Raw genomic sequence first — 19504 nt, forward strand, 5'->3', positions numbered from 1 at the left:
GAGATTACAGTATGAGAAAATCACTGGTGCCTTTTTATTAAGCAGTGGTAAATTATCACTGCTGAGTACACGTGCATTCTTAGAGGCGACCCCCCCCCCCCCACACCTAATGTTAATAAAATAATTAGTCCCCCTACACAAAATATACAAAATAAATATTTACACACACGCATTTTATGAAAAAATATAATAATTATATATATAGCAGGGGGACATTTTTACTGTCTTGGGGGATCTGGTGGAGGAAGAAGGAAGTCAGTCATCTTTCTTCTTCCCCCCTCAGTTCTCCCCCAATTCTCTCTTCTCTCTCTGATTCTCCACAGCGCGGAGACAGAGCTGCCATCCGCCTGCTTAGTTCCCCTGCTGAGAAAAACGGAGTCTGCTGACAGACTCTAAATGTGAAAGGGGCCTTAACATGTCAGCCCAACCATATCTGGTGTAAGAGTTTTTGGTAGATGCTGGGGAGTTAAACCACCTGACAATTGCAGGTTGGGATGTTTTGGCTCTCGATTTCCTGGGTTTGCGCACTCGTTGTGGTCATTATAAGGGGCTTCCACTACCTGTTGTAAATTTAGAAAAAATAAATTAATAAAATAACAATCCCTGCAACAAAAAAAAAAAAAGGAGGTGCTGAATGCATGGTGAGTGAACACCTAAATATGAAGGGATGGCTCATTTTTCAGGACAGGAGGAGTCAAACCAAAATAACCTCCTAAATAATTTATTTAGCTTATTACACTAATGGCTAAGGCTCGTTTCACATTGGCGCGTCACCAAAGTCGTTTGATTTCCAGTGCGACTTTGGAGTAACTTTGATTCAACTTTACATTCTCTCATCAAAGTCTCACCAAAGGTAGCGCAGGCACATTTTCAAAGTCGCTGCGACTTTAAGTGATACAATTTTGAACGGGTGCAATTGAAAAGAATGGGCTGCGACTTGCCTGTCCAAAGGCGCAGGACAAGTTGCACACGTGTGAATAGAGCCTAAAACAAGTTTCCATCTATTTAATACATATTTTCGTTAGAGCAGGTTTCTGAGTGATCTGCCCCGGTAAAATACACACATTTATACATTCTGAACAGCCTTGGTGTTTAAGTATATTTATCCATTTTGATGTCTTTTATTTTTTCTAGGTTTCTTTTGTGTTACACATCTTGGTATGATACAGTTACCCTGCTGTAACGTTGAAATAGATGATTATCTCATCCAAGAGTGTAGTGCAATATAAACGTATGAAAGTGGGTTTTGAAACACTGCCTAAAATGAGTCTGAGTTACCACAATTTATGTTTAGAACATTTTTATGACACTTTTAACATGTTTTTTAAACATTTAAGCTGTTTTAAAGTGTTCTAGATTAACTCATTTTTGAATGAATGTGCTGCTGGTTTAGTTTTCTCTACGCTAGGATTTCAGGGGCTATGGGCAGAATTTAAAATGATCTTTAGGCCTCAAGTAGACTTTGTTAAGAGTCCAATCTGAATCCTGATTTACATACATATATAGCACTACTCCCATGGGAGCTGCTGTGGGTGGGTTCCCCTGGGTTACCATCAGCAACAACAGAATAGTCTGGGGTTTTTCCAAGTGTTTTACCTCAGACAAGAAGCAGTCCAGTATCTTTTGGCTTTTAGGTTTTATTTGAAACTTGGATAGGAGAAGGGAATGAGTGAGATACTCCAACTTAAAGAACTATGCACAATAGAGCTGAATTAACACTGTATGACGCTGAGTAACGCTGAATAGAGCTAGTCACGGCTAGGCCGCTGCTTCACTTTGCCCTTTGCTGAGAATGAAGTAATAGAGCTTCCTGAGGTAAGCTGTACTTGAGGTAAACTGTGCTGCTGAACAACTTCAGGGCCCTTCCTGGCACCCCCTTTGTCCCTAATCTTCAGGGTTAACTACTTGGCACCCCCTTTCCTGTAACACTCTGAGTGAGCTGCCTCCTTGATCCTCTGACTTCTCTGAAGTGGTCTCCTTTCCTAGGCAGACCTTTGAGCAGATACCTCAGTACTCGCCATACTGTTTTTCCCAAAGTCTTCTGCCCAACAACTCCATTGGTCAGCACACTGGATCCTCTGCAGCCCAGCTCCGCCTGAACCACCGGGATAAAAAGGTCCAATACTATCGGTGAACACCTTCATCCCTAGTAACAATACAAAACAGGAGAGAAGGATGCCCTGGGACTTTGAATTGAGGTGAACACAGAGGGGCCAATGAATCAATTTTATTGAAAATGTCACAATCATAATATATGACCACATGTACATACATGAATAAAGGTATGCAACAATCATAATATATGACCACATGTACATACATGAATAAAGGTATGCAACAATCATAATATATGACCACATGTACATACATGAATAAAGGTATGCAACAATCATAATATATGACCACATGTACATACATGAATAAAGGTATGCAACAATCATAATATATGACCACATGTACATACATGAATAAAGGTATGCAACAATCATAATATATGACCACATGTACATACATGAATAAAGGTATGCAACAATCATAATATATGACCACATGTACATACATGAATAAAAGTATGCAACAAACATAATATATGACCACATGTACACACAAGAATAAAGGTATGCAACAATCATAATATATGACCACATGTACATACATGAATAAAGGTATGCATACTTTTATCTATGTATGTACATGTGGTCATATATTATGTTTATTGCATACCTTTATTCATGTATGTACATATGGTCATATATTTGTTGCATACTTTTATTCATGTGTGTACATGTGGTCATATATTATGATTGATGCATACTTTTATTCATGTATGTACACATGGTCATATATTTGTTGCATACTTTTATTCATGTGTGTACATGTGGTCATATATTATGATTGTTACATTTTCAATAAAATTGATTCATTGGCCCCTCTGTGTTCACCTCAATTCAAAGTCCCAGGGCATCCTTCTCTCCTGTTTTGACTGCCTGAACCACTTTCCTCACATCAGTAGGAGAAGTGACAGCCGTCCACCTCCTCCTGGGACTTTGCTCCTGCCAAAAGACGCCCTGTCACATGCTCCCTCCGGATTTATAACCAATCCCAGGATGCATTGCAGCAATGTCTACCCACTGGGACAGCCATAAACCCTGGTGCACTATTGGTTAGGTTTCCTCCACTGTCCAACAAGCTCTCTTATTGGATACAGTGGGGAGACTCCCTTAGACCCAATAAATCACACCTGGAAACATGGGATAGGCTAAACTAACAGATCTAGCTCTCCTGATAAGCAGAACAGAGCCACCAAATTGGTTTTCCTTGTACCTACCTAGGAGGGTGCTACACATAAAAAAAGTTTTTCAAGGGCAAATCCACAGACAACTTAGTCAGGTATTGATGGGCAATACCCCGATAGTAAATCGCCAAAAAAAATGGTATTAAAGAGGTTGTAAACTCGTTAAAAGTTTTTTTTTTTCTTTTGCAACCTGCAAGAGAAAGACATAATGAGCTAGTATGCATCGCATACTAGCTCATTATGAAATACTTACCTTAGAACGAGCCCCCGCCGTGCCGCTCTCTTACCTGTATGACGAGCGACATGTTCAGTCGCCCGTCTTCCGGGATCGCGGCATCCGGCCATCTGATTGGCCGGAGCCGCGGTGACATCACTCCTGCGCACGCGCGCGGGAGCCGACGGTCACGGCACGGGGCTCTGAAGGAACGGCACGATCAGCCGTTCCTTCAGAGCGCATGCGCCAGTGACGTCACTGGCCGCATTAAAGGTAAATATCTCCTAAACCGTACATGTTTAGGAGATATTTACAGTACCTATAGGTAAGCCTTATCATAGGCTTACCTATAGGTACAACTTCCTGAGGAGGGTTTACTTCCTCTTTAAGTGGCCCCCTGCATTTTTGTCCTATAATGTGCTAGCATGCACTGCATAGTAGCACATTATGACAGACTAATCTGCAAACCAAGCCCTCCAGCCCAACGCTGTCATTGCTCCCCCGGGGCTTCCATCTTCACCCGATCTTTCTTCTGGGTTCACAAGCTCTGGCTGTTTGAATGGCCAGGGCAGCGATGATGTTGCTCCCGTGCATGCACGTGTACATACACGTAAGCCTGATTGTAAGCTTACCTGTAGGTACAAGTTAAGACAGGGACTTTACTACCATTTTCAGGTTTAGCAACTCTAGTTGGTTGTTAATACTTTTGCTTATCTGCTGTTAGGTAAGGCATCTTACTGTTATCATGCTAAAGGCAGTCCTAAAAATTCATATGCAGAGATTAAAGTCGAACTTCAGTCAGAAAATTCCCGTTCTGTCCTTGATTACTTCAGGCTGGCCCCTTTTGCAGGTATGCTGTTATGTAAAACATTAAAAATAAGTGTCTATACTGTTTAACCACTTGACCTCCAGAAGATTTACCTCTCCATAACCAGGCCATTTTTTTGCACCGAGTTCGTTTAACTGACAATTGCACGCCAATGCGACACTGTACCCAAATAAAATGTATTTTCTTTTTTTCCCCACAAATAGAGCTTTCTTTTGGTGGTATTTGATCACATTTGCGGTTTTAGATTTTTGCAATAAAAGTGCCGGTTCCCATTTGTGCGATCACGGAGATCGCATGTAATTCGGAGCGCACTGCTCCTAAAATTACATGCGATCTCTGTGCGGTGCAAATTCAGCCATACAGTTTGTATGGCTGAATTTGCACCGCAATCGCACCTAACACGCACAGGACCCTTTTTTTGTTCCGAAGCAGAATCGGATTGCATGGTAGTTCACACTAGTTTGATTCTGTGCGAACTTTCAGATCTCATTGCAATATGCGATCTGATCTGGTGGTGTCGTTAGCTGTTAATTGACACTCCCAGCGTATCGCATATAGCAGTGTGAACCTGCCAGGGGTGCGGATGCGATGCGGGAGCACGCTGTATATTCCCAGCGTTCCCGCATCGCACAAATGTGAACCGGCACTAAACAAAAAGACAAACATTTTTGAAAAAAAAAAAAAAAATATATATATATATATATATATATATATATATATATATATATATATATATAATTTTCTTTTTTTTTTTTCTGCTATAAAACCTATCCAATAAAAAAAAAAAAATGTAAAAAAGGTCAAGTTTCTTCATCAATTAAGGCCAATATACTGTATATTCTGCTACGTAATTTTGGTAAAAAAATCCCAATAAGTGTATATTCATTGCTTTGCACAAGTTGTAGCGTATACAAACTATGGGACATTTTTCTTTTTGTTTTCCTTTTGTATTTTTCTTTTTTTTACTAGTAATGGCATTGATTAGCAGCATATAGCGGAGCTGCGATATTGAGGCGGACAGTCGGGGCACTAACAGACACTTTTGACACTTTTTTGGGCACAAGTGACACTAATTCAGTGATCCATGCTAAAAATATGCACTAGCGCAGTCTAATATTCACAAACTAGATCTGAATTAGTGAAAAATAGTCCATCTATACAATTAACAGACAGTGTGAGTTGCTTGAATTGGGAGAGACAGAGGCATGATAGAAAAACACCTCACACGGCACCACCGATGTGTGTTGCCACTCACCGGAAAAAATTGCCTTCCACTCTCATGGAAAAGGCAAAATCACTTAAGACCATTTATCCCGTTCCCCTGGATACTCTGTATACGAGCCTCCTTATTCCTCCTCCGTGCACGGTGCAGATCGGCTGTGTCCGGGGCAGATCTCCTCCCTTCCTCCTCCTCTAGCTGTCACCCAGCCTGCAACTGGGGCTCCCCTGCACCGACACAGGCTCCGGCTACTACAGGCGGACAGCAGCGGTACCTCCTCCAACCCTGAGCCCGGCCTGTCCTGTACTCCTTCCCGTTCCTACAAGGACTGTCCATCCGCTCCCATCCCCCCCCCCCCCCAAACACTGCCCGCACTGTAGGATGGGAGCTCTACTGGTAAAACACTCTGACACTGATACTAATTTTAAAATGCTTCTTTTTTTTTTTTAACCCTACCGAAAATACACTGATGCTGGCCTTTCGCCCCGGCTCTTGATCCTGACCTTAAATCTAACCAATTTTTTTCTTTATCAACCTACCGACTGCAGTAAAGCTACAGTGTGAGACGGATGTGCAGAATAACGTGTGTGTGTGTGTGTGTGTGTATATATATTTATATACACACACACATGATTCTGCTTTTCCAGGTAGAAGGGGCACGCATGCATGTGCTGCCAGTGTCCTGGTTGTGCTGTGATTACTCACAGGATAAGCCAAAGGTGGGTGCCGGCCAATAGATGACCGCTGGCACTCGCTTATCGGTGAGGAGGAAGATAGGACAGAGCTCTGTCCTGTCAGCAGGGATGTGCTGGTTTTTATTCCCTGCTAAGCAGGGAATAAAAACCAGCACTTCCCTTAGTGAAAGCACCACACAGTGTACACAGGTAAACACTGCTTAGGCACATGCTTAACCCCTTCCCTCCCAGTGTCATTAGTACAGAGACGATGTATATTTTTAGCACTGATCACTGTATTAGTGTCCCTGGATCCTGGCGAAGTGTCAGTTAGTGTCAGAATGCCCGCCATAGCATAGTAATCCCGCTATAGGAGTCACTGATCGCCGCCATTACTAGTATTTAGTAAGAAATTCCAGTATGTATCCCATAGTTTGTAGGCACTATAACGTTTGCACAAGCTTTATCTAACTTGCTGCAGTTTCAAATGCATGCTGTGAGAAGCTCAATGTGTGCAGCGACATCAGAGTAAGCAATTTCAGTAGAGGAGAAGCGTTTCTAAGACTGACGGTAATGCTGAAGTTTAGTTTTAGGTACTGAACCTTATGCATTTACAGGTAAAACACATTTATTTAGACACTGTTAAAACAAAAAAAATGATTCCATTTGAGTCTGAAAGATCACGTGTCTTGTATTTATTCAGTGCTCTGTTATTTACAGTAAGTATGCATATAGAAGTCACTGGTAAGCTGGAACCTTTTTTTTTGCCCATAGTGTACAATAGTTCAGAAAGTTAAATTTGTAACTCTGGACTTGAACATGGCGTCTTTTGTATCTGTTGACTCCAAACTGTCCGCCCATTTGTAGGGCTTATCGTTTCTAGCTGATAGCGTAGAAGCCCCTTTACAAATCCCAGCAGAAGGTTCATTCATTGAAAAGTGCAAGCCAGCAGGAGCAGTTCACTCTGGCAGCAATTTATCACCATACAATGAATGCTGTACAGTGTGTTATTGATAAGTCGGGATTTTCTTAAAAGGTAGTTATCAAACCGAAAAGAAACATGGGTTAAACATATCAGACATTTGTTTAAGGCAGAGTTTAGTTTTTGGTGCACACAAATGGGTTCTTGAACTTTGTACTGGACTGTTCTGTATTTTTGTAGAGTGGGTGGTTGAAAAGGTTCAGCCAGGAGAATGTTTTTGCTGTTCTCCCTTCTGATCAAAAAGATAAATGACTCTACACGTCCCACAGACAGAGTGTTCTTTCCTGCACTGATGTTTTGGTACTCGTACCTCTCGCCACAGCAGTATTCAGGCAACATTTAGGTTTAGGTTAGTATTCATCTCCTATCACACAGGCGCCTCACTGTACAGAGCGGAGGCGGACACAGTCCCATTCTCCTCTATGGGGAGATTGGGTGAAAATGGACCGCCTGTCTGTTTTTTTTTAATCCAATCATATCCAATCCGATCTGCTGGACGGATGAAAAATAGGACCACCATCCGTCTGGATTTTGCGGACAGGATCGGATCAGATAGCGGACATGTTACTGCTGACATCTGTCGTTCCATAGGGGTGAATGGAGGGTCTGATCAGGTCCGCCTGAACAACTTACAGATGTACCTAATCAGACAGCCTGTGTGAAGGGGGTCTTAGAGAGTAGGTAAGGGCCCTTGGGGCTCTTTCAGACGGCCGCTCCGCTGTTCTTATCCGCTGCGGGACTTTTTTTTTTTTCTTCACGGAGCGGATGACACTTGTGTCATCCGCTTCGTGTGTCCGCATATCATCCCATCCGTTTGCGGATGATATGCGGACATAATGTAAGTCTATGGGTATTGCGGATGTCAGCGGATGACACCGCTGACATCCGATTTTCCTTCCTTTCCGTTTTTTACATGGAGGAAACATAGGGTTCTGTTCCATTCCAAAAAACGGAACAGAACTGAAAGGAAGAAAATCGGATGTCAGCGGATGGTATTCCGCTGACATCCGCAATGCCATTGACTTACATTATGTCCGCAAATCATCCGCAAAAAAATAGGATGATTTGCGGACAAGCGGAGCGGCCGTGTGAAAGAGCCCTAACACTACAAACCTGCCTTGCTGCGGTTTGACTGCAGCACAGGTGCAGAGCAGTGTACCCACAGTTTTACATGCGGGTTACCTGTGCTTTCCCATAGACTTTGAATAGATCACACATTTTTGATGCATTTTTTGAACGTGCACCAGAAGTCCGGCATGCTGCGTCTTCAGAAAATGCGCAATCTAAAAGGAAGTCTGTCGGAAGTGCAAATAACCCACGTGAAAATTGTGGGTACACTGCCCTGCACCCACTCTGCAACCTAACAACAGCACAGCAGTTTGAAAGCACTCTCAGCCCTTCTTCACATTGGAGTGACTTGTCATGCGATTTGAGGTCAAATCGCATGACAAGACGCACCCTATTGTCGGCAGTGGCCATCTTCAAATTGGTGCAAGGCCGACTTTACAGTGCCGTATCAATTGGAAAAAGTAGTTCCTGCACTACTTCTGGTGACTTTGGGTGCAACTTGCATAGAAATGTCTTCAAGTTCACACCTGAAGTCACACTGGCATGGGGATTTCAGATGAATTTGCACGATTTCAAAGCCGCATTCAATGTGAACGAAGGCTAAGGGTTGCTATTCAAGTTTAGGGATAGGTGTCAGAAGGCAGAAGTTGAACAGGAATAGGCAGTGTTTTTGTTATATTTTCTTTGTATATAATGTTCAGAAAAAAAGAATTAAGATTGAGAAGCTTGGATTACACAGAAAGCTAAATGATTCATAGGAATGGTTTTCCCCATTCTTTGTCTCTCTGTATTGTATGGATCTGTACAGACTTTCAGGCCATAGATTATGCAGTTTTCTTTCCTTCAACCACAAGTCAAGGTGGAGGGACCTGAATCAATTTGAATATCTGTGGGGTGACCTGAAGAGGGCTGTGCACAGGAAATGTTCCCACAATATTCCAGTTTACCAGTCCATATCTGTTCAACGATTGCTTCTATGCTCATTCATCACTGAAGAATAGTAAACCGTGTTATATTGAGTTTAGGGTATTTTTGAGAAAATATTGTTTTGTTAAACCTCTGTGCAAATATAACAGGCCTTAAAAATTAGTAGCAAGTTTTGTTATTATCCTGCTGGTCACACGGTTTCAGAAAGTATATGGTTTGTGAGATCTTTTATAAACTCTGAAAGCTGTAAGTGAAAAATGAAAACCTCCAGATTTTTTTGAGAAATTTGGTTATTTACAGTTTTCCATATGTTCAATTTTTATCATTTTCTTAAAAATGTGCAATTTAAAATCTACAAAATATTTGTTATTAACCCAGCACAGATTTAGCTTTTAAATATAGTAGTAATTTTGGCAGGGATTTTGTAAAATTTGCTATGTTTGCATCTGCCCATTTTAATTTTGGTGTATTTTTAGCTAAAATATTGTTTTGATAAACATTTGCGCAAATATCACAGGGCCTTAAAAACCAATAGCACCTTCTTTTTATTCTACGGGCCTGTTAGAAAATCTATGGTCTGGGGAGTCTTTTACAAACTCTGTAAGCTGTAAGTGAGAAATAAAAAACAGCAATGGAAGAATTGCAAAAATAGTCTGGCCACCCCTTAGTTCAAAATTGAAATGCAGAGCCTGGCAGTGAAAGCGTTAAAATGGGTGTAAAGTCTAAACATTTTTTACACTTATGCATGCCCTGCATTAAGGTAAACAATGCTTCAGTATGTGTATCGCTCCCTCACCCCCTCTATTATACATAACTGAGCTTGATCTCGATCCAGTGCTGTGCCCATCTGCAGCAGCTCTTTCCTCTTCTCCCCACTCTCACAGGCTTTGCTGAGAGCAGCGAGAGCCATTGGCTCCTGTTGCTGTCAGTACAATCCTGTGGCAAGGGTGGGACCGAGTCTCTCTGCCTGTGTCTATAGACGCAGGCAGCACATCTCAAAATTGAGCCTGCAATAGGAAGCATGGTAGCACCAACAGAGCCAGGAATACTGGCAGGGGACCCCAGAAGAGAATGCCATTGCACAAAGCAGATAAGTATAACATGTTTTTTATTTTAGAAGGAAAAAAAATTGACTTTACAAATGCTTTAATTCTTCTAAAGAACGCAGTCTTTAATGATTTATCCCAATGACACTTGTTCATTATTGACCTGCCCTACACACCTACAAATTGATCAAATTCTCTGTGTAAATAAATGGAAGCCAAACAGCCTTTAGCTTTCTGTATGTAAACATTGAGTGTGCTCTGTAGGTGAAAAGCTTTTCTGAAAAACGAATGTCACGTGATCAAGTTGTATTGTCCATCATCTTGTGAAAAGAAATTCTAGGCAACTAAATATGTAATTGAAATATGTGTCTACTGTATTACCTGCCAAAGAATTTGTAATTATTATTTACACACGGCACAGCTAGAATGATTACTCTGCTTCCTGGGTCATCTCCCTGCTAATAGGATAAAGGCGATAAGAATTGGTTTGTCCTGGTAGAGAAGTTGCACAGGAAGTTGTATGGCTGAACCAAGGAAGTAATACTGTTATACATGGTATGGCAGATATCTGCAAATTTGGCTGTACAGCATTACAAATCCTTTGGTATTCAAAGCTGCTGCAAACTTGTATATTTAGCAGATAAAAGATCTATTTATATAGTAAATGCATATGTCTGCCTATGCAGACACCACATCATCTTTTCTAAGGCCTTTTTGTATTTGGAATGGATGTGTCATTATAGGTCATTCACTTTTTACTTGATTTAAGTCACTGCCAGTATTTTGTGTTTTGATAGCAGAATCCATTGTTCAGAGTTGTATAAAGTACTCGAAACCCATACTTGAGTAAAAGTACAAGTGCTCGATCAAAAAGTGACTTGAGTAGAAGTGGAAGTGCTCGATCAAAAAGTGACTTGAGTAGAAGTGGAAGTGCTCGATCAAAAAGTGACTTGAGTAGAAGTGGAAGTGCTCGATCAAAAAGTGACTTGAGTAGAAGTACTAAAGTATTCAACATTTTTTGTACTTAAGTATTGCAAGTAGTAAAATTTTGCTGCTCAAGTACTGAAAGTATAAGTACCAGTAGTTTTGAAAAAAAAATTGCTACTCAAGTACTGAAAGTAAAAGTACAAGTACTGCGTTATGTAGTTATTAAAGAAAGAAGTCAAAAGTTTGAACATCATATTGTTTTTTATTATTTCAAATGCAGCTTTTATTTATACATATAGTAGCATTTATTTTCGTATGTGCTGATAATACACATGTTTTGAGCTTCATGAAACCTGCCATCTACTGTTCTGGCAGTGGTAATTTTTATAATTGTAATGAGTAACTATGCAGCACAAAAAAAAATATCGGAGTAGAAGTATTGAAATCATTGAAAAAATGTAGTGAAGTAAAAGTGGAAGTAGGAGAAAAAAATTCTACTCTAGGAAAGTACAGATACCGCCTTTCGGTACTTAAGTACAGCACTGAAGTAGCTCTACTTGGTTACTATACATCTCTGCCATTGTTAAAGGGTCAGTCCACCCAGATGAGCTTAATCAGCCCCTGGCTTCTTATAGGTCTTCAGTGCTTCAACATGGAACTCCTCTTTACCTGTTTTGGATGTTTCCATCTACTAATGTTTGTTCCAGCACACCTGCTGTTGCACTTTCCATAAAAAAAAAAATAATTAAAATGGTAGATTCAAAAGGTAGAGTCTTTATGGCCAAAACAGGTGTGCAGGACCAAAAACTCGGAGAGAGTCTAAAACCAAAACCCTTTTATTTTCGTTGTGGATTGAGTGGCGTGTAGCTAGAACCCTGTTTGTTTGGTTTTTTTTTTCGTGTCCCCATTAGGGAGATTCACTCCCGATGTTGTCCTGGTGATCATGGTTACTAGCACTGTAAAAGATTTGCCACCAGAACAGGAACAGGTATAGAGAGAACGCCTTCCAATGAGAATGCTTGTTCTGGTGACAACTGCCTAAGAGGGCAATTCCCTCACTTTGGAGAAATTTTTTTTTTAATCTTACCTACTGTTGTGTGTGCAGAACAGGGAATTAAGGCAAATGTCCTGTAAAGGGGACAGGTGGAAAATTTTAAATTTGATAGGAGTTTTCACCTCTCCCTATTCATCCAAAATGAAATGTTTTTTGGCTTTAGGTATAATTTAAAGCTGACCTCCAGTCATACTAGTTTTTTCTGTACTTGTAGAAAGTCTTCTTCTCTGATAAAACGGATTACTTTAAATTGCCCAATAGCTTACACCTTCAAAATAAAACCATTTTGAAACTGCAGCAGCTATCTTGAGCCACCTTCATTTTCTATCATAGTAACTTGAAACATTGAATTCAACATTAAATTCTCTCTCCTCCAGATTGTTCCCTCCGTCATCAAGCATTTTGTGTTTTATGGGAGATCACATCCCCAGTTTCTCTTTTAGATGTGCAGCTGCTCAGCAGATTGCACAGCTAAAATCTGCAGCACACAATGGCCACCAGGGAGGAGCATGTATGGCTAAAGGGATACCAGGGGTGCGTTCTGTCAAATATCACTCTTGATCAAAGGCAGGGTGCTGTGACATTTACAGGAGTCTGCTGGCTCTTCCTATGGTGCTTGGAACAAAGACTATTAGACAGAACCAGTGATGTCATCACTAGGTTTCAAAAGAAAACTTAAAAAGTATAACTAAAGGCAAAACTTTTTTTACATTTTTTTTATTTTGGATAAAGTGAAGAGGGATTAGTTACGCCTGTCATATTTATATTTAGGTCTGTGTCTCCATTAGAGAGATTCATCCTCTCTATTTGTCCTGTTTGCCATAAAGTGAAAGCAATTCCCAAATGTTGGTTTGTCCCCAGAAAAGGGGACACTAGTTCTGGTGACCTGGGGGGTGCCCAAATGATTCCCTTGGGCTCTGCTCACATTTAGGCGTTTTTGGGTGATTTTTCTGCTCTAAGCCCCAGCTCTAAAAACGCCCAACAAGATAAATTTCATTCATTTCAATGGCCCCTGTTCACATCTGAGCATTCTGTCACCTTAAGCAAAATGTCTGTCGCTCAAAAAAGTACATGAGCTTCTTTTTTGGGCGTTTTACAGGCGTTTTTTTTTTTTTTTTTTTTTCATTGGTTACTTGTCAAGATGTGAACGTAGCCTTAATTTGCAGAGATTTCCGCTCTCTCGTGTTTGGATATGGGACAGAAAGTGAAGGGAAATCTCTGCAATGGGACAAAGCTAGCAAGAAAACAAAATCTGATGGCATTATAACCCTCCCTTACTCTATCCAAAATGGGGAGATAAAATGTTTTGGCTATAGTTCTAATTTAAGAGTCATTTTTTAATTGTATGTTGATTATTGGGAGCAAGAGAAGGTATTATATTCATACAATACACTTCTAGCTTTAACAGTTATATCCGTTTTGGGAACCTAACCATTTAATAAATGGCTGATTTTTGCTGAAACTTTCTATTCTTAGGCCACTGCCTGCTTTTTCAGAATTGCTTTCCTTTGAGCAAATTCATGTTGTAAATTGGTGAATTTAAAACAAAGCTGTTTAATATTATGCATCTCTTAGAATGGTTGAGTGATGAGTTAGTGGTAAGTGACTCCGTGAATGCTTGCGGTCTCTTGTTTTCTAACACAGAATCATAGTGTCTGTGAGAGCGGCATGCTAATGTCAGAGAGAAGGAACAAATACGCTTTAGTTTGAATTCAGGTCAATGTTCATTATGTTGGACTGTCTCTAGCAGGGTAATGGACAAGCTGTGCTCATTTCCCATAAACTGTGTCAGTGACAGATCTGTGTTTTAACATGTTAAAGCAGTAGTAGGTCATTTGTAAGTGCAAAAAAATGAAATTGCAGCAACTACTGCAAGATTGTTAAAGTATAAAGACTCCTACCTCCAGGTATAATACCTGCCTGTTTGGTAGTTTTAGATCCTGCATATTGATTGCTGCCTATGGTACAGAAATTATTTCTACCTCCTCATCATAACTGATGCATCTACTGAATAGATGGGATTATCCACCTTGATAAACAGTCATCATACTACTACTACTACAATTGTACCCTGCATCAGTGGTTTAGAAGCACTCATCATATCACGGTTGTCATTGTAGTCTGCATCAGTGGTTTATATACAGTCCTCATACCACTGTTTTGTAGTTAAGAAAATATGGGTCTTCAAAAAGTTCTCAAAGATGTTCAAAGCCCCGTTCATACTTGCGCATTACTGTAAAGTTGGATACACACTATACAACTTTTGTTGTTAGGGCTCTTTCACACGGCCGCTCCGTGTGTCCGCAAATCATCCTATTTTTTTTGCGGATGATTTGCGGATATAATGTAAGTCTATGGCATTGCGGATGTCAGCGGAATACCATCCGCTGACATCCGATTTTCCTCCTTTCAGTTCTGTTCCGTTTTTTGGAACGGAACAGAACCCTATTTTTTCATCCGTTCAAAAAACGGAAAGGAAGGAAAATCTGATGTCAGCGGTGTCACACGCTGACATCCGCAATGCCCAGAGACTTACATTTATGTCCGCATATCATTCGCAAACGGATGGGATGATATGCGGACTTACGGAGCGGATGACACAAATGTCGTCATCCGCTCCGTGAAAAAAAAAAAAAGTCCCGCAGCGGAGCTTTCACACGGAGCGGCCATGTGAAAGAGCCCTTAGAGTTCCTTTAGATTTACCTTTAACTATGTAGTGCAAAGGCATGCCTGATTGCATACAAATTGAAAGTGTTTAGATTTGACCTCATGTTATATGGTTTTGGTAAATCGAAAGGAGAAAAAAAATCTAAAGACAATTGTATAGTGTGTATGGCCCATAACTCGGGTTTACTGCTTGTTACCACAACATATGACACTCTGTATGGTGCACTCTAGTAGTTTTTTTATTTAGAGCAACACCCCAAAACACAGTACAGAGGGTGTCGACCGTTCCACAAAGCAGCACTACAACATACATACCATGGGTTGTGGTGTGCTACATTAACCACTTGCCGACTGCTCACTAGAGCACTAATGCGGCAAAGTGGCTCGATAACGTCTGGCGACGTAGACCTACGTCACCAGACATTCCCCGACTCGCTCCCGCTGTATTCAGTCACAGCGGGAGTCGGGCCAGGGGAGGAGCAGCGGCGATCGCCGCTGCTCTTCCCCGATCGTCGGGGAATCGACGATTACAAGGGGCGGATCTCCTAAGTGACAGGCAGGGTCAGATTGCAGGGTTCAGCTTAGCTGAACCCTCGATCTGTCCTTGTGTCACATAGTCACCTCCCCCCACACACGTCAGTAAGCACCAGGCATACATTAACCCCTTCCCTGCCAGTGTCATTTTTACAGTAACAGTGCATATTTATAGCACTGATTACTGCAGTAATGTCACTGGTAACCCCAAAAGTGTCAAAAATGTCAGTCAAGGGTCCGATCTGTCCGCCGCAATGTCGCAGTCCAGCAAAAAAAATTGCAGATCGCCGCCATTACTCGTTAAAAAAAAAAAACACCAAAAATGACAGAAATCTTTCCCTTAGTTAACGCAATAACTTTTGCGCAAACCAATCAAAATACGTTTATTGTGATTTTTTTTTTTTTTACCAAACATAGGTAGCAGAAAACAAATTGGCCAAAAATTTTAAAAAAAATTGATTTTTCCATTTTTTGGGGGGAATTTCATATAAAAAAATGTGAAAAATATTGTTATTTTTTCAAAATTTACGCTCTTTTTTTTTTTGTTTATAGCGCAAAAAGTAAAAATTGCACAGGTGATCAAATACCACGAAAAGAAATCTCTATTTGTGGGGAAAAATAGGACGTAAATTTCGTTTGGGTACAGCGTTGCACAACCGCGCAATTGTCAGTTAAAGTCGCACAGTGCCGAATCGCAAAAAGTGTCCCAGACGTAAGACAGCAAAATCCTCCGGTGGTAAAGTGGTTAAAAAAAAAATGCAGATTACTTTACATGGGTAATGCAGTGGAAAGAAAAGGGGGTGAAAGAGGCCTGAATCCAGTCTTACATCAATGGCTAGCTTGAGGGCCAATTCACACCAGTGCGTTCATCTGCGTTTTAGCGCAGCTGTAAAACACAGATCAACAGAAGGATATCTGAAAAACAATGACTTCCAATGTTTTCTATTTACGCCATAACGCTGTGCATGCATATCAACGGACATCAAAATGTATGTTGATGAACATCAAAATGTATGTCAACAGACGGCAGCATGTGTTAAAACACAACTAAAATGGATGAAAATGTACATGCATTTTCCATACATTTTAGTGGAAGTCAACATGAATTGGCCCTTAAAGGGTACTACTAGAAGGTAATCTCTAACATTTTTGTACTTGTTCAGTATCAAAGCTTACCTGTTGGGTATATTATATTTTTTTTACGTTTAGGCTACTGAATGGGTCATTTCGCACTTGCTAGCCTGTTGGGACCATGTATCTGCTTGTACTGCATTGCTTCTTCACTGGCTATAATGCTAAAGACTCACTTTCACCAGCAAGGGAGCAGCAACAAAGTAACACCTCATTGGTTCAGCCAACTAGGAAGCCATAATGCAGAAACCCAGGAGTATACACTGTTCCTAGTGATCCTGCCGCTGGCAAGTTGCTGCCATTTTCCTTATCACTAGTCCAACATGGCCCTAAAACTATGCTATAATGTATTTTGTTGCCCTTTTCAAATTATAACTTGGATGCTGATTTTGGCATTATTTAAAAATCTTAATCCACAACTCTTACTTTGTTTCTATATGCTGTTATGTATTTTCTTTATGTCCCAGTTGAAATGTTAATCCAGATTCTTGCCTCTACGGAAGCTGTGCTGTCTTCTGTCTGAGCTCAGGGTTTATAGCTAAAACTCTGTCCTGGCTGGGCCTGGAGGTCTGTCAATCAACAAAGCCTTAGCTTCCTTTTATATAATCCTTGGTGCACTTTTACTTGACAAACATTTGAGTGTCTGTTAGAAAAAGTCGGCTCAAGCAGAAGATAGGCCTTACAGCCTGACACCTCTCTTGTGGCAGAGCAAAAATACAAATAATAAAAATTCGAAAAATCTCTGAGAGGCAGGCAACACTAAGGCTGGCCATGCATGTTCAATTTTCTTGTACAATTTTCTGTTAGATTTACAAAAAACTATATAATATGAGGTCAAAACTAAACAACACTTTCAATTGTATCCAATTAGGCAGGCCTTTGTACTACATAGTTAAAGGTAAATTTAAAGAAAATTGTACAGAAAATTGTATAATGTATGGCCAGCTTAAGGTAGCAACTTGCTATAAATGCCAATTGGTAATTGGTATTCTTATAAAAACAGGAAGAAAAAAAGTGCAACATGTAGGTATGAAACATGTAGTAACCAATCAGGAATTCTGATAAAATCAAATTTGTTATATATAACCATAGATGTTGTTTGTTCTTTTATTATAAAGTCTGAATGCACACAAATAGTAATGAATCATTTCTTCTTGCATTTTAGCTCCAAAAACATGTAGCCCTAAACATTTTGCCTGTAAGGATCAGGTAACATGCATATCGAAAGGTTGGAGGTGTGATGGTGAAAAGGATTGTCCAGATGGCTCTGATGAAGCTCCTGAAATATGTGAGTCTATTTTTAAGCTCGTCTTATGGAACATTGTAAAATATGTAGTGCAGAAAACAGTAATAGAAAAAAAAATCCTAAGGAATTACTTAAATTTAAGTTAATCCAGTTATGAATTAAGTAAAAATAATTATATTGCATGTATGTGTGTAATATATATGTAGAACTGTCCCCGTAGGGCTTGATGTGTGTTGACTTCTTGGTCTCACTCTGATTACCTGCAGACAGTTGCTGAGGTTTTTTCGCTTATATCCCCCCTTACTCCCGTTTGCTCGTTACTCATATATATAAATAAACAGTCCAGGGTATTTGGTTTTGCATTTATTGTGGATCATGGATGGGAGAAGGGAATAGTGGGATACTCCAACTGAACTATTCACAGTAGAGAAGAACAACTCTCACTTGGCCTCACCAGGTTATTTGTGGAAGCAGACACACTGCTTTAACCATACTGCCACGTGTATGGAAGAATTGGGTCTTCTTGCTCTCTCGATAGTGGCAGACTTGATGCAACTACTTTATCTTCAGGACACGCTCTAGCATCCCCTTGACTGACACCTGTCCACTGAAGGGATGGCCCTCACATGATAGTCTCCATGACACAGATCTGTACTTACTGTAGGCAGAATTGGATCCTTTCCAGTGTCTCTCTTCCAGTCACCGCAGCAGAACATCTGGGTTCAGCTCCTATCTGACTTTCAGGCCCTCAGGTCAACTACCCAAGGCAACATGGCAGATTCTACAGAGGAGGGGCAGCCACCCCCTCCCTCTGGGACCTCTCTCTCCAGCCGAAGACCCTGAGCACATGTGCTCCTGGCATTTATATGGTCACCCAGCATGATTGCACCAATCCACTTTCCTCTGCCAATCACCAGGGCTTTAACGATGCCTGTGCTTTCACTTGTCTGGTTTCCTCCCACTGTCTAATATGCCTCCCTTTTGGGCCAGTGTGTAACACCCAGACAAGCTGAGCTGCACCTGGGCACCATGAGCAGACCCTACCAATGGGTTCTGCTTTCTGGTAGGCAGAAAGCAATTTAAATTTACCTGGCAATCTCTCTGGTAAGCAGAAAGACCCAAAAACTATACTCTCTTCTAGCACCTACCTAGGAGGGTGCTACATATACATATCTTCCTTGTAGAGCAGAATTGGGAAAGGCAGAGCTAACACTGCAGCAGTGAGGACCTAAACAGTGTGCTGCTGATACTTCATTATCCAACCACATCCTGGGTTATAGACCAGGCAATATTGTGATCTGCACTCCAGTCTACATAGAGGGCACAGGCAATGCAGGACCTCCTTATGCTGTCTGTCAGGGGAAATCTGGGTCAGAAGACTAGTTTGACTGGCAGATAAAATATATAGAGATAATATATTTCACTGCACCTTTAAAAGTGTACTCCTGGTATGTATTTTATTGCATAGAGGCTGAGCAAACCCCTCTGTTCACTGTATGCATGAGACCCAAAAGACAGTGGTAATCACTGTAATTGTGGAGACTACTACAGTGATTCACTGCTTCCATGGTGATCTTTCAGGAATGGCATATGCATACTTGCATTGTTCCAAGCTGTATGCTGGATGTAACTATTCAATAAAACCCTTACTGGAGTTCAGCTTTAACTTTTTTTTTTTTTGCTGAAATTCA

General features: G+C 40.7%; 1 protein-coding gene across 2 annotated transcripts in view; it reads left to right on the top strand.

The window, feature by feature from the left end:
* Positions 1-19504, top strand: part of LRP1 (LDL receptor related protein 1) — a 555292-nt gene that overhangs the window by 93989 nt on the left and 441799 nt on the right. For both annotated transcript variants that reach the window (XM_082246010.1, XM_082246011.1), the window contains exon 2: positions 17733-17855. In XM_082246010.1, the coding sequence (XP_082102136.1) occupies positions 17733-17855 (123 nt within the window). The remainder of the gene's footprint in view (positions 1-17732; positions 17856-19504) is intronic.

This window comes from Pelophylax lessonae (assembly GCF_965119305.1).
Source record: "Pelophylax lessonae genome assembly, chromosome: 2".
Lineage (NCBI taxonomy): Eukaryota > Metazoa > Chordata > Amphibia > Anura > Ranidae > Pelophylax > Pelophylax lessonae.